Source organism: Phytophthora ramorum (genome assembly GCF_020800215.1).
Source record: "Phytophthora ramorum isolate Pr-102 chromosome Unknown Phyram_PR-102_s0001, whole genome shotgun sequence".
Lineage (NCBI taxonomy): Eukaryota > Oomycota > Peronosporomycetes > Peronosporales > Peronosporaceae > Phytophthora > Phytophthora ramorum.
The window spans coordinates 2,466,349-2,484,821 of record NW_027150647.1 but is presented as its reverse complement, the minus strand read 5'-3'; the positions used below and the strand labels follow the sequence as shown (position 1 = coordinate 2,484,821).

Here is an 18,473-nt window from a genome sequence, read left to right as displayed (position 1 = left end):
TGCAGCGTGCCTCGCGTGTCAGTCGAGTTGCGGACTTAACAGTACTGTACATCTCGGAAGTATTTTATAAGCCTACATTTTGATGTGTCCGAGTTGAAGCAAATCCGCACTTTGCTGCCTGGAACCGGTACACATGCACTATAATAGTATATTGTACGAAGTGTAGCTCTGTATAGAATCCTGTTGTCCATCGATTGTGGATCACTGCATTCTGATGGGCCAAGGTATGAGTCAATAAGATCACTTGCGTCGCAATCGCAGACTCCAGCTGGGATAGCCTTGTAGAGCTGTTTGAGCCGTATAATTCTGCAGCGAGTCCATTGTGCCTTGCATTTTCGCATTTGACCGTAAGCACCACCTGAGCAATCATGAAGCTTCTCTTGATGCTCGTCGGACTCCCGCTTCTTGTAGCTGGGCTCGTCAACGGATACGCCAACCCCCAAACGTGCACAGGCGTTTGCACCAACGCCCACGATCCATCCATTATCCGCCGCGATGACGGCACGTACTTCCGTTTCTCCACCGGCAACAAAATTGCTATTCACTCTGCCCCAGCACTCACGGGCCCGTGGAAGTATCTGGGTGCCGCTGTTCCGGATGGCTCGAAGATCAATCTCAAGGGCAACGACGACCTATGGGTAAGTTCATGAGACTTGTTTTCAATAATATTTATGCAGTACTGACAAAGTTGTTCCGCTAGGCCCCCGAAGTGAACAAAATCGGAGACACGTACTACCTGTACTACTCAGTTAGTTCGTTTGGCACCCAGAGCTCTGCTATCGGTCTCACCCAATCCAAGACAATGGAGGCGGGGTCGTGGGTGGATGCCGGTAGCGTGGGTGTTACGAGTGATTCGTCCAAGCCGTACAATGCCATCGACCCCAACCTCATTAAAGTAGGAAGCCAGTACTATCTCAACTTTGGCAGCTATTGGCAGGGTCTTCACCAGACGAAGATGGCGTCGCTACCGGCAAAGAGCTCTGGCGAAACCGCAAACCAAATCGCCTTCACCTCGAACTTTGAAGTTGTTGAGGCAGCTTTCGAGTTCGCCCACAGCGGCTACTACTACCTCTTTTTCTCCAAGGGTTCGTGCTGCAAGTACGATCAGACTCGCCCAGCCAAGGGCAAGGAGTACCGAATTCTTGTGTGCCGCTCCAAGAGCCCTACATCGGGTTTCGTCGACAAGAATGGAGTTGACTGCCGAAACAACGGCGGATCGATCGTTCTTGAGTCGCACGACTGGGTTTACGGCCCAGGAGGCCAAGGAGTGTTCAATGACCCGAAGCACGGCCCCGTGTTGTACTACCACTACGGTAAGCAAACTTCTTCAGTGCTTTTGATTATGATTATCTTTTGTTGGCTAACGGTTTTGAATGTTTAACACTATGATCTTGCAGTGGACACTCGCATCGGCTACGCGGACGGTGACAAGCGCTTCGGCTGGAACCAACTCGACTTCTCAAGCGGCTGGCCCACTGTCTAAATGGCTCGACTTGTACAGCTTCACGCATGCTACTGCGGCGATTTTGCTGGAGGTAGTAGCCATGCTACGACCAATCCCAACCAATCGAATTCACTTTCACGCTCTTGTCTCTGAAATGAGCGATACTTTCCCGGGTTCACTGAGAATGGAGTCAGCAGCGAAGATGTGTTTGTAGGAAGTCCCATAGTCCGGTGTCCGCACCACTTGTCTACTTTATCCGTGGTATTGCAGGAGTCCAAGAAACGTGTTCGGAAAATGAGATCGAGGTCACCTCTTTAATAAAGGGGCATATATTCCCACACGTTCTATCGGGTCGAACCTCGGCGGCGCGTTTGGTGAAGTCGTACCAAATATTTCCTGAAGCTTGTCGAGGTTACCTTCTTGAGTGCTGACCTCGTTGATGCGTTGGTTGCAGAAGAACTTGTCCAACTCCGTACGAAACACGCTTTCGTGGCTGATGGTACGAAAAAACAGCATCCGGCAACGATCAGCCCAGCCCGCAGCCTGGTGAAATAGCGATGCCCAGGTTGGCAGACGCAAAAACCCTTGCAATGATCAGAGCGAGGATGAAAGCTCACACTGTATACCCCCGACAAAGCTGAGCAAGGGCAACTACATGAATGCTAGGGGTGCAGCGAAGGTAACCCCATCGCGGTCGTTGTCTTTTTTGCTGGATGCTTATCGCCACTTCCAATTTACGCACATCGACAACAACAGGAGTAGCATCCTCACTGTTGCAAGCATCTGGAAGATAAATGCCTTTGACTAACAGATTATGACCGTAGAAGTTCTTCAGGTTGAGAGAAATCACGATTGATGCAGCATTGATGGAAAATCTTGTCTAAATTCCTGCAAGGTTAGCTGTTTGAGGTCGCTTTTCTTCTTGATATCGCGGCCGATCTTTTTCCTTGGCACTCAACGGCATGAATCGGCCGGGAAAAACTTGATCACAGCTCGATGGACGCCGAGACACCGTTGTCGAGAGATTCAAGCGTAAGAGATTGCTCGTAGCAGTACGTAGCATCGACATCTGAGGAACCGTGCCCATTCCCATCGCCGCATTAAGCAGCAATCCCCACCGTGATACGCCGAGTTTCTTCCACAACGAGGAATTATCCGAAGCTCGATGCCATCGATACGACACTTGTGAAGCAAACCCGAGACTTTTCAGATCTAAAAATGACAGTACTCGCTCTCGAAGTTTTTGTGGTAGCGTATACTCTCCGCTGTTTCCACGCTGGCCCTCTACTGCTGACGTTCGCTGCAAGTCTTCGATTCCAGACGCAAATTCAGCTTGAGTTTTTGCATCTCGAGCTTCTTCTTCCGCCACGTCGCCGTAGCAGTTTTCCGCTGCAAGATCGCACTCCCGTCTGACAAGCAGTCGAACCGTTCTGTATTGGCCCTTCCTAGTCGCGTAAAACAACGGGGTCTCTCGATCGCTCGTTCTCGCGTTGACATCCGCTCCCCGGTCTAGCAAGAGCTCTGCAACGTGCACGTGGCCGTCGAAGCACGCGAGATGCAGAGGCGTCTCTAGCGCGTCGTTGCGAACGTCCACACCCCACCCAAAGTCGAGCAACAGCTGCAGCACGTCCAAATGACCTCGTGCCGCGGCATGATGCACCGGAGAGCAGCCGAGCTGCAACATGCAAACACGAATTAGTCAGCTCACAACCTTCGTCCTTCTTCTCAATTGGCAGCCACGTACGAGGCCTCTGCATCGGTCCTTGTCCACTCCTTGATGCAGCAGCAGGAACACAGCGCGCTGCCTGCCCTTCTCGCTCGCAATCAGCAGCTGCTCGCTCAACTTGTCGCTCTCTGTAGACAGCAAACTTGTCAACTGTCGAGCGGCGTCTTCCTTCTCTCTGCGCTGGGTCTTTTTCTCCTTCCTCCTAGTCGGCGTCATCTCGCTATGACTCCCCCAGCAATAAAGCGATATAGCAAATAGCTCAAATATAGCAACAGGCAAAAAAGGCAACAAGCAAGTTGAAGCTTAACCGGTTCGGGTGTCTGTTCATAGCCGATCCGGTTCAGTGTAACCGGTTAAGTCGCCTCGAGAGGTACAGTGTACCGCTGATCGTGCGGTTCCCCTTTCGAGACCGAATCGACCGTACGCAGGACTCTCCCGGGCAGGCAGCGACGATGGTGAAGCCCGTGGTGAACGCCAACATGAACAAGACCCTGCGGGAGGTGGTGGGCCGCTTCGTGGGCGCCAAGCCGCAGCTCTCGCACAAGCAGACGGTGCAGCGCCTGTACAAGCAGTCGCTCAAGACGCTGGACTCGTGGATCATCGACCGCCGCCTCTGGAACGAGGAGGCTACCAAGATCCGCGCCGAGTTCGACGCCAACCGCACGCTGGACGCGGAGTCCGGGTACGTTGAACTTCAAGTTTTGACATTTTTGCAGGGCGCTATGGTTAGTTTGCTGCGATTCCGGTGGTCTGACAGGGTATTGTTGATGTTGTTTATGACGGATGTTGATCCGTATGCAGTCTCGCCAAGCGTCTCGTGCGCGAGGCACAAGACAAGGTGGACCACTACACGCACCCGGACCGCTATATATTCAACTACATGCCTGGCGGCTCGCTCTACATGCGTAACGCGCCCATTCCGCTGGACGTTTGCTTCCCGGACGGAGTGATCCCCGATGACGTCGAGGTGTCGCCGCTCGAGGCCATCAACATTGACATGACGCCGCTGCCCGCCAAGGAGACGGTCTTCGTGGACTTCTCCAAGAAGGGCTACGACTAAACTGTCCCGGTTGCATTGACGGCAGGTGCAGAGATGAGATCGTTGCTGCAATTTCAACGAGAACCAATTCAAGAAAGAACGGGTAAAAGGTGGTGTTTTGAGTGGAGTGTGGGGTGCTTTTGTTTGTTTGTTTTTGGAAGGAGAGATTGCAGCTCAAGAGTAGTCGAGCTGGTCGCAGATGCGGGACTTGGTCACGGCAGTGTTGAGCCCGAAGTCGCGGTATCGGAAGCCGTTGAACGACGTGGTGAAAGTGTTTGGTCGGCCGAGCCGCTCGATCTCGACCTTCAGCTGTGCCTTGTCGGCGCCGATTTCTCGATTGCTGGTGGCGTACAAAGGATGCTCACCTCGAGCTTCAGTGATCAACTTGATGTCGACGGCCTTGGGCATGATATCCTCTGGGCGGACTGCAAAGTCTTCTGGTGCTGCTACGTCTACCTGTCGGATGGTGACGAGGCCAGACGCTTCCACCTCTATTCAACATCACAAAACGAGCAGGTAGCAGGTATCACGTTAGTATCCCTAGCAGTTCCAGGTTGGATCGAGTGTGAAGCCGCTGCAGCACGCACCTTTGTGTACGGTGAGTTTATCCATCCGCTGGCTCAGTCTCAGGCGTTCCTGCGCGCGGGTGCCTTCACCAAGAGCCCCCGACGTCGTTTGGTACATGAACTCGGTCAAAGCGTTCGCAGAGCGTGGCTGGCCAGTGCCAATCTGGTTGTTGCTAGAACTGGTGCGGAGCCGAGGGGCGTCGAAGGTCACCTTTTCATTAAGGTCAATGCCCACGATCCCAGAGCTCGTGGTCATGAACGGGTTGTTGGTGCGCCGCGTGTGGTGGATTGACGAGCCTCGTGATACCATGCTTTCACTGTTGCGGACAAAGCTATTCGCTTGTGCGGAACTCGTTCAGATCTCAAATGCCCTCTTCACCTCGACAGAAATATCCATTGCTAGTCACGCTTTGAGCTCTGCTTGCATTTTTAGCGGCACCATTACCAGTGCACGACCTTATCTGCACGAGCTCATGGGTTCCTTTTACGGTGGTAAACTTAATGTTAGACATTCGACTTGCAACAGGGTACGTCATTCACATTGCATGATTGGACCAAAACCAACTTTTTGTATTGGAGACCATGATGTTCATTGGGATGCTGGAGCTGTGGCAGCTCACGTGGGTTATCGCAGTGGCTGGTGCTCTGCTGTCGTTTCGCAGTGGAGCATGTCGGGGCTTCGTTCTGCAGGGCAAGATGCGCACCCCCGTGGCCGTCGCGCAACTCCCCGGACTATCATTGCTGCGCGTGGAGGTGCCAAAGAGTTACTGGACGTGGTTCTACCTCATCGGAGCACTACACAGCATGTTGGTGCTGGTTGTTGCAGTCTTTTGGCACGACACGCGAGTGGCGCAATTCGCTCTGCACCTTGCGCACCCGAGAGCGGACCAAGACACTTTGGTGGTGGTCCAGCCGCATACCATTACGTTTCTGGGACTCTTTGCGGTGCACACGACACGGCGCTTCTTGGAATCTCTCCTGATGACGGAGTTCGGTGATGCCAAGATGCATGCGTGCAGTATGTTGCTGTAGTTCTCGTCTCGCTTGACGATGCACTAACAGTTTGATGGTGGTGGTGACAGTTTTGTTTGTAGGCACCTACCACTACGTTGCAACTGTGCTCTCCGTCCTCTTCGACCCGGACGCAATTACGTTGCATGAGAACTCAACGTCGCGCCAAGTGATGGCTGTGGCTGGAGTTGTAATCTACCTCGTTGCGACCTACCATCAAACGCGCTGCAACTACTTGCTCGCGAAGCAGAAGCGCGCTAACAATATGAAGCACGTGATTCCCCGTGGTGACTGGTTCGAGACCGTGCGAAGTCCGCTCTACACGACCGAGATCATGCTGTATGGTGGATTTATCCTCGTCACTGGTGGCACAGTCTCCATGATCTACCTCATCTCCGCCTGGGTAGTCGCCAACCAGCTTCTCCTCGCACATATCAACTCGCAATGGATCGAGGACAAGTTCCGCGATCGACTCCACGAGCTCCCAAAGTGGAAACTCTTTCCACACGTGTGGTGATCCGTCAATAAACGTCTGTCAGTTGTCCAAGAGCAAGAATCATTGAAATCTATTTGAAAAGCAGCAGCATTTCCCCCTCCAACCTGAAAATGAGCACCCACCTTCACTCCGCCTTCTGCATCTTGGATGGGGGTTCAGACTCCTTGGTCTCTTCCTCTTCACTCTCGCTGTCCTCACTCTCCTCACTCTCGCTCTCCTGGGTCGGTTCTTGCCTCTTCCTCTTCTTATCTTCCTCTCCACTCCCGTCTTCGTCCTCCTCCGTGGCCCAGATCTGCTTCACATCCTTGGCTGCGTCTTCCCTGGCGATCTGAATCCGGGCCAGGTACTGCCCGTACTTGTTGCCAAAGATGTTGTGGTACCCTCCGGGTCCAGACGCGCACCCTCTGCAGCCGCTGTGCTTCTCCTGCACCGCCTGCCCCTCCGAGAGCTGCTGCCTCGGCACGCGGCAGATGCTGACGGTGCCGTAGTTGTAGTTCTTTGGGTTAATAGCAAAGGTGCTGCACAATCGCTCGTAGCCCGGCTTTTTCCACTTGGCGATGAGGTTGGCGTCCACGAGTTTGCGCTTGACGCAGTAGTCGTAGACCTCGCGCGGGATCTTGTGGTACTTGTGGAACATGTCGAACACGTAGCGACTGCGCTGCCAGTTGATTTGGTGCACGGGCCACAGCGCCTCGCACTGGCGCTTGCCCTCGTGCGGCTCGTTCATCTTCTCGCGCAGCTCGCGCTCCAGCGCGTCCATCACCGGCTCGATGTACGCGTAGCCCGCGGGCGCGCGGTTCTTCTTGCTCCACTTGGACATGGCCCACACTATCGGAAATGCAACAGGGTCGTCGCGTGACTCGTTTTTTGTATGTCGAAAAATAGCAACCTGTTATACTTGTGCTCAGTCGTATCCGTTATGTGTCACACTTCAGGAATCGCAATGACGGAACCAACGCCGGAAGCACGGGCGTACTCTACTGTCTCCCCCTCTTTGAGACGGTCTTTGTACTACTTGTAACTTGGCTGCTTTTGCGTGCGTCAGCAACTCACACCGCACAACGAACAAGAAAGAGAAGACGAACACGGGGCGAGGGAGTAAAGCGACGTGCTGCTCCCGTTGTATTTTCTGTTGTGTGGTTTTCCCCCTCTTTGCTTTTCTCTCTCCTTTCCCAGCTCCTGAGCATTTTGTGTATCTACACTTCAACTTGCTGTAAGACAAAAGCTAAACTGCAACAGTAGCAACCGGTGAGGACCAGTAATTCACAACAGCCCCACCTACTGGTTGTCAACGTTGCACAAGTTTTTTGGTAGTCTCGTATTGCCCTTGGGAAATCAAACCCATGCTTGCTCGGTGTTGCTCAAGTTTCACACGAGGTAGTGGCTTCGTGAATGCATCAGCCACATTGTCAGTCCCAGCGACTCGTTTCACAGTAATCTCGTTCAGCTCAACACGTTCTCGGACAAAATGATGTCGCACATCAATGTGTTTTGTCCGACTGTGAAATTCAGGGTTGTTCGCCAACTTTCGAGCGCTTTCGTTATCCACAAATACATCTGAGGGGTTGTCCTGCTTTACCTTCAGCTCTTTCAACATCTGCCGCAGGTGTATGACTTCTTGGACAAGAAGGCTGAGCGCCATGTACTCTGCTTCTGTCGTGTGCAAAGCGACCGTTCGTTCTGTCTGGCTTGCCCAAGAAATGGTGCTGCCACAGAACTGGGTGAGATACCCAGCAATAGACTTCCGATCGTCCACTCGGTTCGCAAAGTCTGCATCTGCAAAAGCTTTGAGATGATCATTCAATTCCTGCTGACTCCATTGCACTCCTCCTAATTGTAGGCCCCAGTCCTGCGTCTCCTTTAAGTAACGTAGCCCACGCTTTGCAGCGCGCCAGTGCAAAATTCCAGGGTTCTCGAGAAATTGACTGCACTCACGGACCAGGTAAGCCAAATCAGGGCGTGTGCCCAACATCAAGTACATTAGACTGCCAATTACAGCCCGGTACGGCTTTCCACTCATCAAGCCCTTCTCCTCTTTCGTGGTCGGACACATGACCTTCGATAGCTTCAAGTCAGGAGTGCTTGGCACTTTGCAGCCATTGCATCTTTCCATTCCAAATCGATGCAATACTTTGTCAGCATACTTGTGCTGGTTGATGAAAATTGTCCGCTCCATTCTGTTCCGCATTATCTCCCAGCCCAAGATGTAGTGAATCGGCCCCAAGTCCTTCATCTCGAAACGCACGTGAAGCATCTGCTTCAGCTCCTTCATCAACTTCTTGTTGGGGGCGAAGAGAATCAAATCATCCACATAGATGGAGATAAACACCAGCTCACCATCAATCTCTTTCACAGCAACACAAGCCTCACAATTCATTATTGTAAAACCTTGTTTTTCTAGGTGGTCTTTCAGTAGGCGAAACCAAACACGAGGGGCTTGCTTTAAGCCATACAGGCTTTTATCCAGCATGCAAACCCAGTCCTCTTTTCCTGTTTCCTCGTACCCCTTTGGTTGCTCCATGTACACCTCTCTATCGATAGGGCCATTCAAGAATGCGGTCGTCACGTCCATCTGGTCGACTTCGTAGTCCCAGATTGCAGCCAGCGTCAGCAACATCCGCAGAGTCTCCAAGCGGACCACAGGTGAGTATACTTCAAGGTAGTCCACGCCATAGACCTGCATAAAGCCCTTGACCACCAGTCGGGCTTTGAACCTCTCAATTTTGCCATTAGGAAGATACTTTACACGAAATATCCACCGATTTCCGAGCACCTTCATCCCTTTCCGTCGAGGGACCAGCTTCCATGTGCCATTTTTCTTCAATGCATGGTACTCGATGTCTGCTGCTGATCGCCACTCCTCTGAGTATTCACTATTCATTGCGTCGTCAAGGGTCTCTGGTTCATTAATTATACTGGCCGAAAGACAACATAAATCTTGCCACCAATCCATTGCTTTCTCTTTTGCGATTTCAAACTGCATTTCATCACGTTTCACCTCCCAGCTTGATGAACCAGCTGACCTCTTCTTCTCAATTGAGTCTCCGTATGCAAGATGAATGGTGTCGCTTAGCCACCGTGGTGGCTTCGACACTCGGCCACTCTTCGTCCGGTATTCTCTGCAGCCAGTCTTCGATGCCTTACTGCGAGGTGCATCTCGCTGCTCAGAGACGGTAAGGTCCCCCATCGGCGAGTCACCATCAGCATCCAGCGTCTCGTTGCTGGTGGTCGCTATCACACCAGGCAAACGAGTGGAAGATTGCTGCCCTTCAGTCTCCTTATCATCTTGCTCTACAGCCGGTGTCGCACACCGCCTACTGCCCGGACCATCAGACTCTTCATTTGGTGTATCGCACCGTTCACAACTTGGTTTCTTTCTTTTCCCTCTTTTTCTTTTCTTCTGACGATGAGCATTTTCCTTCACCGGTGCTGCTTCTGCACCTGGTGCCACCTTTTCGTCTATGCGGACTCTTTTGCGCGGAGCCGAGATGCCACTCGCTCGCGCTCTTTTTCGTGATATAGTAGTCTCACGAGAAGCACCACTAATCTGCTGTGCACGACTTTCATCTGCAACCTCAGCTGGCACTGCACCTCCACTAGCCCCACCAGTTCTGCACTCTGAGTCAGGCATCTCCTCAGCTTGAGCTTCCTCCAGCAAAGCTGGGATATTCTGCATCGTCGTAGCATTAATGTCCAAATACTCCGACGTGGGGACAGTTGGTGCCTCTGTACCATCCTTCAACAGGATTCGTCCAGGTTTATCTTCATAGAAGACCGCTGTGTGGCTGTAGAACGCCTTGTTCGTCTTGCTGTCCAGCAACCGATAGCCTCTTCGCTCACGAGAATAACCAACAAATACAGCTTCTTTTGCTCGTGAATCCATTTTCTTGCGCTCAACTTTGTCAACGTAAGCTAACACAGCACAACCGAATGTCCGAAGTCTCGAATACGCAGGTGTCTCTCTGAACCACACTGCATACGGGACTTGCATTCCTTTTCTCTTGTTCGGCACTATGTTTACACAATACGCTGCGGTGGCAGCGGCCTCCGCCCACATCTGCTTGGGCAGTCCAAAATGCTCCAGCAAGCACCTCATCCTCTCAGTCACCGTGCGAATCATTCGTTCAGCAACTCCGTTTTGCTCTGGGGTATGCTTCACCGTCAGCGAGCACTCCATTCCGTACGTGCGTTTGCACTTTTCACCGAGCGCTAGTAGTTCGCGAGCATTATCACAACGAAGCTCTTTCATTCGGATTTTCAATTGTGTTTTTACTCGCTCATAGTAGAACTGGAACTTTGCGTAGACGTTGGTGCGCTCTTTCATCAGAAACAAAGTCGAGAAGCGAGACGCCTCATCGACGAAGAGAGCAAAGTAGCGCATGCCCGAGTATGACGCCACTGGATACGGCCCCCAAACATCCACGTGTGCTCGTTCTCCAATTAACCAGTCACGATTCGAACTCTGCACCGAGTGAAAACTCTTTCTCGTCATCTTGCCTCTCACACATGCTTCACAGCTGAAATCTTGTCTGATCCTGAGATCCACAGCTAACAATGGCCAATCTGCATGTCGAAATAGTGCGTTGAATATTGTCCGTCCTGGGTGACCAAGGCGCGTGTGCCACAGCTGCACCTTGTAGTCTCCATCCATGGCGACGACCAATGCGGAGTCCACAGGACTTTCCAGCTCTAAGCAATAAAGATTGGTTCTGTCGACATGTGCCTTCGCACTTCCTTGTTCAAATTTCACCTTTGCGAATTCATCGTCATCAAAGTGAACTCGAACCTTCTCATCTGCGGGCAGGGTTTGTGCGGTTTGTCGCCGCACTGAGAACAAACTGCATTGCAGTTCTGGTACATAGCGTACTCCACGCAGTACTAACGTCCGCCACCCACTCGTAGTCTGGATCTCCTTTTTCACGGTGCCAATTCCAGCTACACTCAACCAGTTCTCACCACCAACTCTCACCAATGCACTCATGGCCGTGAACGAAATAAAATCAATTTTCTGGTTAGTCAAATGGCTTGTGGCTCCCGAGTCCAAGTACCAGCGCTTGCTTGCAAACTTCTGCACGTTGGGAGGCTGCTTAATGAGAGCACTAACCACATATGCCGATTCATCACTCTCATCCTGAGTATACTGGTTCTTTGCAGCTCGCTTCCCCTGCGCTCCTTCTACCTTGGCTTGCTTTTGAGGTGGCTCGGATCCGCGGGCACCACTTGGCGGTAAGTGCGGGCAGTCTCGCACTTGGTGCGATTGCTCTCCGCAATGAAAACATCTTCCTTTACTGGTGACTTGACCTTCACGTCCGCGTCCAGCTCCTTGGCTACCTCCTCGACCACCACCACGACCAAAACCTCTGCCTCGGCCACGTTCTCCACTGCGGCCACCGCGGCCACGATCAGAGCCACGACCGCGACCACGACCTCGGCCCCGACCTCTACCAGATCCTCCAAACAAGGCTTGATCTTCGTTGCCTTCATTTAGCTTTCGTCCTTGGCGCCGATCATACGCGAGCTCCAATGCATGCTCCAATTGATCATAGTTGGGAGGGTCATTTACATCTCGAGGCACGTGACTTGCCAGAAATGTTTCCACCACGTTATCGTAATCGTCAGGCAGTGTGCCGATCAAAATCGCAGGCTTCTCATACTCATCAAGAGGTTTACCCAATAGAGCAATTCGATCAATTAATCTTCGCACTTCACCCAAATGATCGGGCATATTCCCGTTCTCCTGGAGTCGGAGCTTCCTCAGCTGTGTCATCTCCGCTGCATACTTGAAATACGTTTTCCCGACGAATCTCTGCTTCAGTCTCTCCACTACACGGAACGCAGTCGGCTCAAACTTCACCGTTTTCATTATCTTGTCCGTCATTCCGTCATAGAGTAGCTCCTTAGCGCGCGCAGAGTCCTTCATCCACGCGTCGTGCTCGTTCTGCTTCGACTCCTCCGGCTCCTCGATCTCCTTCACGCAGTACTTCCACATTCCCTTGCGTTCCAGCTTCAACTTCATGCGCTCGAACCACACCTCGAAGTCCTTGCCATCGAACGGTGGGTGAGCGGCCTTTTTCTCTTCCTTCGTCTCTTTCTTCGTGTCTGCACTTGTACTCATGATCTTCACCGTCGGGGAGTTACCAACCCAGCCTTGGGCTCATAACCACTTGTAACTTGGCTGCTTTTGCGTGCGTCAGCAACTCACACCGCACAACGAACAAGAAAGAGAAGACGAACACGGGGCGAGGGAGTAAAGCGACGTGCTGCTCCCGTTGTATTTTCTGTTGTGTGGTTTTCCCCCTCTTTGCTTTTCTCTCTCCTTTCCCAGCTCCTGAGCATTTTGTGTATCTACACTTCAACTTGCTGTAAGACAAAAGCTAAACTGCAACAGTAGCAACCGGTGAGGACCAGTAATTCACAACAGTACTCATTAAAATGAAGTACAAGTTCATCCGACGAGAAGAATCAACGAGAATATTACTTAGGTTCAATTGCTCATCACTGATACATGCCGTGTGCGACGCCCTTCTCCTCGTCCTGCTGCGCCGCCATGTTGTTAAAAATGTGCTCCAGTGCAGTTTCACTCACGCTGTACTCGTCCACGTTGAGGTCTGAGCGCGTGTGCTCGAGCGCGCGGAAAATCTCGGCCGGACGCAACGCTGCACTGCCGTCGGAGCTATCCGGTCGGAGCTTGGGCACCTGGAAACGGAAGTGCTCACCTTGCTGCTCTGCGAGGACACTACCCGGGAACTTATCGTGGAAAAACTTCTGCAGCTTCTCGCCGTGGGTTTCGGAGACCCACCACGAACAGAAGCTGTCGACGGAGATCGCACCCTGCGCTTCCAGCTGACTGCCAAGCAACCAACCTGTGCCGGTGTGGTCCAAAATGCTACTACCACGTTCTGGAGCACCGAGGACTATGCACAGCTCTTGGATGTTGGCGGACGTGACCTTCGCCCCGCCGTTGGTGGCGGTGTTGATTGAGCTCTGTCGTTGACTGCTTCTCTCACTGCGACGTGCTGACAGACTCCGTTCGGCAGAGAGGAACGCCAGCACTTGATCCGTCACACTCTTCAGCTCCGTGTTATCGGCATTCACTGAGCTTGTCAACGCGCGAAGGGTGATTTCCACAGTGTAACCCCGACCAAACTTCTGTTTGAGGTGCTCGACGCTACCAAGACATTTGAGTCGCCCGCTCACGAGGATGCCCACTCGAGAGCAAAGTGCCTCGCATTCCTCCATGCTGTGGGTGGTAAGGACGACACAGGCGCCGCCATCACGGTTGTCATCCTTGTCAGTCGAGCACACGCGGGCGATGACGTCCCACATCTTTCGACGAGAGCTCGGATCCACGCCTGTCGACGGCTCATCCAGGAAGACGACACGTGGACGACCAAGCAATGCGATGGCCGTCGATACCTTCCGTTTGTTGCCGCCGCTGAGACCCTGTGTGAGCTTGTCGCGGTACTTCGAGAGACCCAGCTCCTGGATCTGTTCGTCCACTGCGGTATTCACGAAAGCCTCGGGAATGCCCTTGATCCGAGCGTACAACTCCAGCTGCTCTTTCACGGTCAGCAGGTCGTGCAGTGCGTCAAACTGAGGGCAGTAGCCCATGGTCTTCCGTGCAGCCGCCGAACTGGTTGACAGATCGAACCCGCTCAAAGTGACGAAGCCTTGTGTGGGTGCTAGCTGACCTGTCAGCACAGCCATCGTAGTTGACTTACCGGCACCGTTGATACCAAGGTAGCCGAAGCATTCGCCGCTCTGGATGGATAGGCACAAGTCCTTCAGTGCGACCTTGGCTCGCGGCTTGCCAGCGTACTGCTGTCTTAAGTTACGAATGAACACAAGATCGTTCGTCTGCGGAGCCTCATGCTCCACGCGTTGTCGCTCACGCTGCACGTCGTCGTCCTCTTCTTCGTCCGCTGTGTCGGCAGCATCCACACCAACCGCGCTATGAACCGCTTTCTCGTCTTGGCTCGCTCCAGTCTGGTTCCACCGAACCGATCGGTTCTCCAGCACGAACACAAGCACAGACAACACAACAGCCTCGACCACCGTGTACATCAGCGGCGCGCCAACAATCTCCAAATCGAACGGCTGCCGCACACAGCAAGAGGGATCGTTTCGGTCCCAGCACTCCATGCACTCTTCTTTGCCCAAACCTTCGAACAGACCGAAGAAGGACGGAGACGCCTGAAGCCAGCGAGCCGAGCCGAACATCGCCCGACGACTCACTTTGCGCGTGGCCAGCTCGAAGATGCCGTTGTTCAGCGTGTAGCCCGGGAAAATCATGAAGATCCATCGAAAGTAGTTCTGGTCGAGTGACGAAAGCGTCAAAGAGCCCGAGATGGTGAAGTTGACGATGCGGCACATGAACGAGAAGATACTCAGCAAGCCGCCCGTGCCCAAGGCGAACACGAGCAGCGCCGTCTGGGCAACAGCGTGCTTCACATACCGCCTCGAAAACAGATACGCTAGTGGAATAATCGCCCAGACGTGCGCGATCACAAGCACAATGACGGCAAACACATCGGCGGAGCTAGCATTCGCCGCTCCACTTGGTACCATCGACAACGGGATAATAATCGCAGCAGCCACAATCGGGATGATCGTGAGCAGGAGATCATGTGTCCAGTTCGCCATCCAGTACGCAGACACATTGGCGCCACTGATCAGCTGCAAGCTCTTGGCGTTCTGGATGGGGTCTTTCTCACGGACGACAAACGCCACGATAGCTGCAGGGATGAAGGCGAATGCCAACATCACAACGAGCGCTATCAAGAAGCCGTTGAGTGTCACTTGCAGCTTCGCGTTGTTCTTCGCGAGGCAGTTGTTGTTGTAGCATGGCGACGACCCACACGTGTTGCACGGATACCATGGCGAGGCGATGTTGGCCGCATCGCAACACACGTTGACGTCGCAGTCGATGACGCCGAGCGTGCAGTAGTCGAAGCCACGGAAGCTCATGCATGACGAAACGTTGTAATCTGCGTCCACCAGACTGCTGAAGTTGGTTGACGCAGCGCATTGGCTTTGTTGCGCATCCGTGGGGAGATTCGACGTGTAGTTGGGAATGAAGTCCGCCACTTGGATCTCTGGGAGAATTGCGAGGATGATCAGGAAGATGAGCGGAATACCCACCGAGTACGCCAACGTCTTCTTGTCACGCTTGGCAATCTGGAAACGCTTCTTCATCAGTGCCACGTACTGCATCCACATCGTAGGCTCGGTGATCGGTGGAGCAGTCGATGGCAAATTCACCACACCTGTTGCCGATACCAGCTTCAGGGATGTACGACCCACCACCGAAGCCGAGGGTTTTCGCTCCAATAGGGAGGACACGACCTCTCCATCTGCTTCGTGCTGCTCTTGCTGCTGGTCATGGTCCTGGGAAATACGCAGGAAGACTTCCTCCAGAGTTGTCACCGAAATGCCGTACTGCTGCACACCAAGCTCGTGCATTTCAGTATCCAGGTGCTCGAGCATAGCAGGAAACGCCTCTGACGATGCCGTCGGCAACTGGAACACAAGCTCCGACCCAGAACTACTTAGACACTTGACGCCAGGAACGTACTTCTTGAGAAAGCTTTGCACCAAGTGTACGTCACACGAGCCATTCGAAGTCTTGATCATTGTCAGGTTGTATCCGGCACCGAAGCGGTTCTTGAGGAACAGCGATGATCCGGCACACCGCAGTTGACCGTCAGCCAGGATTGCGATACGGTCGCCGAGGATGTCAGCCTCGTCCATGAAGTGCGTCGTCAAGACAATGACGCGGTCCTCTCGGCTCTGCTGGAGTAAGTTCCACGTGAAACGCCGAGAGTATGGGTCCATGCCTGACGTGGGCTCGTCCAAAAACACCAGTTTGCTGCCCCCAAGGAACGCGAGGGCAACACTGAGCTTGCGCTTTTGACCGCCTGAGAGCGTCTTCGCGAGCGCGTTCCGAATCTCCGTCAGTCCAACGTCCTCAATCATTTTGTCCACGCTGCTCTGGAGTTTGTGGCGTGGCACCTGCTTCATCGTGCCGAAGAGCAGCATGTGTTCCTCTACAGTCAGATCCTGAAACAGCACGTCGTGCTGAGGACAAATACCAATCACGCGCCGCAGCTCGTGGAAGTCTCGCTTGATGGAGCACCCGTACAAGGTCGCATCTCCTGCCGTCGGCGGGATCAGACCCGTCAGCATCGAGATGATCGTCGTCTTGCCAGCTCCATTGTGTCCGAGCAAAGCAGTGATCTGACCGCTGTACATGGCCAGATCCAATCCAGCAACAGCCACGTGCTCCTCGCCGTCTTCTTCGAGCGGGAACACTTTTCGCAGTCCGCGAATCTGTAGGCAGGTGCCATTGCGTTCTTGCACTGCCAACGTTGCATTGACGGGCTCCACGTATGCATTTCCAGGCTCAACTTCCAGCGTCTGGACCGTGATCTTTCCGTCAGTAAGCTGTGTGTAGACTCCACCTGCTTGAGGAGACAGCGACGGAGTTGTTTGCTCCTCAGCGCTTGCTGGTTCGTGATCAATCTTATTAAACCAGTAGCTTTTCGTGAACAAGAAGTACCACGGCTTCCTTATGCCGTATTGCTGCGGCAGGACCTGCTCCAAGTACCATCCAAGCGCCACAAGAATGACGGAGTCGAGAATGAGGAACAGGCTCATTCTGAAGGCGCTTGGCACTGTCACGGGCTCCTCTCGAAGGCCGACAGAATAGGCAAATCCCGTCCCGAGTTGAGCACGACGCAGGATCTCGTCTATCGCCAGCGCGAACGCAGTCGGCGGCGCCAAGGCAGCCCAGTATCTCGGTCCATTTGTATCAGCGGACTGCACTGCGAAGTAGGGGAAGAACAGAATAAGCCAGAGCAACACGGACGCAATAGCCGCCGTCCGAGACTTGTTGAAGAAGGGCGCGACGAAGTACGAGAAGGCCGTGATCGCCACACTGAGCGTCCAGAAGAGGAACACGAGCGTCGCGTACTCGGTCGTGGGGAACACGTTGCCGTATTTGAGCTCCGCAGCGATCGCGAACGCCAAAGGCGTCGACAGCAGTGCCGTCGTGACACACCAGGAGCAGAGCAGCGTGGCATCCGACAGTCCCATGATCTTCATGACCTCCCGCAGCCTGTTCTCCTTCTCAATGACCATCGTGGTCGTGGTCGTGGACACAAACTTGATGTAACTCACCAAGAAGAAGAGCCCCAGCACCGACTGCCCCCCTGAGAAGAAGGATGTCATGGTGGACGACGGTCCTCCAATCGTCTCGAGCCCCCACACCACCACGTCGCTGCAAATGAGCGTCTCGTTCGCGTCGAGCACCGCAGCTTCCGACGTGAACCACGAGGCCCTCCACCCTCCCGCGAAGTTGTCGAGATTGGCCAGCACCAAGAGCGCTGAGGCCAACAGCACGGGCAGTAAGATCTCCAAGGCCAATGACACGGGACGTCGACGTCGCAGCACCAAGTTCTTCCACACCAAATTGGCGATTTGTCTGCAGGTGGCCGCCACTTTGGCTGCAAGTCCCTGGCTGCGACCGTAGCATCTCGAGAGCAGCGTGAAGGATGCCGCAACGGCGACCACCACGACCACGACGGCAATTAATATTGTATTAGCGGAGGAGAGGCCTCCGTCGCACTCGTTCTGGTACGTGAAGACGCTGTCAAAGAGCTCTTTGCAGGACGTGACGGCCGACGACGTCGTGTTGCAGGACTGGAGCGAGGCGGCCGCGTCACAGCACGAGGAGGAAGCGGACGTCGAGAGTTTGGAACACAGGATGCGGCACACTGAGTCCCCGTTGAATTCATTGGAGGAGGAAGAAGAGGAGGAGGAGGAGGAGGCATTGGTATTGTTGCCCTGGAGCTGCGACGGCACCAGGTCGAAGAGCCCCGAGTTGGTGACGCACAGTCCGTAGGAGATGTCGTTCTCCAGGACGGTGGCCACGCAGTCGGAGAGCGCCGTGAGGGTGGCGCTCTCGGCGTCGTCCGACGATCCTCCAGCGTCTGCCATGGCCGCTGCAAATCGAATTCCAGAGTGAGCTGACAGGTTCAGCTGCTGAGATTGATTAAAATGCGAGTACATTACGTAATCAAGGTGATGGCAGTGTTGTTGGGAGGTGGGGGGAAAACGAAAGAGGTTGTTGGAATAATTAGTAGCCTTTTACAAGTAGTAATATCGTTAGATGGAATTGTAGGTACCCGTTA

The 18,473-nt window shown here is 53.6% G+C and overlaps 7 protein-coding genes across 7 annotated transcripts; 3 read left to right on the top strand and 4 right to left on the bottom strand.

Moving 5' to 3' along the window:
* Window positions 1-368: 368 nt before the first annotated feature.
* KRP23_438 (putative arabinan endo-1,5-alpha-L-arabinosidase A) lies at window positions 369-1,483 on the top strand (the record flags this gene model as incomplete). The annotated part of the gene is made up of 3 exons (XM_067889097.1): window positions 369-638; window positions 701-1,313; window positions 1,398-1,483. The coding sequence occupies 3 exons, from the start codon at window positions 369-371 to the stop codon at window positions 1,481-1,483; spliced, it is 969 nt and encodes a 322-aa protein (XP_067750997.1).
* An 841-nt stretch (window positions 1,484-2,324) lies between these two features.
* KRP23_437 (GA-binding protein subunit beta-2) lies at window positions 2,325-3,386 on the bottom strand (the record flags this gene model as incomplete). The annotated part of the gene is made up of 2 exons (XM_067889086.1): window positions 2,325-3,119; window positions 3,189-3,386. The coding sequence occupies 2 exons, from the start codon at window positions 3,384-3,386 to the stop codon at window positions 2,325-2,327; spliced, it is 993 nt and encodes a 330-aa protein (XP_067750996.1).
* Window positions 3,387-3,622: 236 nt separating this feature from the next.
* On the top strand, window positions 3,623-4,230 carry KRP23_436 (NADH dehydrogenase [ubiquinone] 1 beta subcomplex subunit 9; the record flags this gene model as incomplete). The annotated part of the gene is made up of 2 exons (XM_067889075.1): window positions 3,623-3,852; window positions 3,972-4,230. The coding sequence occupies 2 exons, from the start codon at window positions 3,623-3,625 to the stop codon at window positions 4,228-4,230; spliced, it is 489 nt and encodes a 162-aa protein (XP_067750995.1).
* A 153-nt stretch (window positions 4,231-4,383) lies between these two features.
* On the bottom strand, window positions 4,384-5,085 carry KRP23_435 (uncharacterized protein; the record flags this gene model as incomplete). The annotated part of the gene is made up of 2 exons (XM_067889064.1): window positions 4,384-4,700; window positions 4,797-5,085. 2 exons carry the CDS (start codon window positions 5,083-5,085, stop codon window positions 4,384-4,386), a joined length of 606 nt encoding a protein of 201 aa, XP_067750994.1.
* Window positions 5,086-5,357: 272 nt separating this feature from the next.
* On the top strand, window positions 5,358-6,303 carry KRP23_434 (Polyprenol reductase 1; the record flags this gene model as incomplete). The annotated part of the gene is made up of 2 exons (XM_067889053.1): window positions 5,358-5,793; window positions 5,858-6,303. 2 exons carry the CDS (start codon window positions 5,358-5,360, stop codon window positions 6,301-6,303), a joined length of 882 nt encoding a protein of 293 aa, XP_067750993.1.
* A 103-nt stretch (window positions 6,304-6,406) lies between these two features.
* Window positions 6,407-7,102, bottom strand: KRP23_433 (Protein BUD31-like protein; the record flags this gene model as incomplete). The annotated part of the gene is made up of 1 exon (XM_067889042.1): window positions 6,407-7,102. The coding sequence occupies one exon, from the start codon at window positions 7,100-7,102 to the stop codon at window positions 6,407-6,409; it is 696 nt and encodes a 231-aa protein (XP_067750992.1).
* A 5,675-nt stretch (window positions 7,103-12,777) lies between these two features.
* KRP23_432 (ABC transporter A family member 5) lies at window positions 12,778-18,279 on the bottom strand (the record flags this gene model as incomplete). The annotated part of the gene is made up of 1 exon (XM_067889031.1): window positions 12,778-18,279. One exon carries the CDS (start codon window positions 18,277-18,279, stop codon window positions 12,778-12,780), a length of 5,502 nt encoding a protein of 1,833 aa, XP_067750991.1.
* Between the last annotated feature and the right edge of the window lie 194 nt (window positions 18,280-18,473).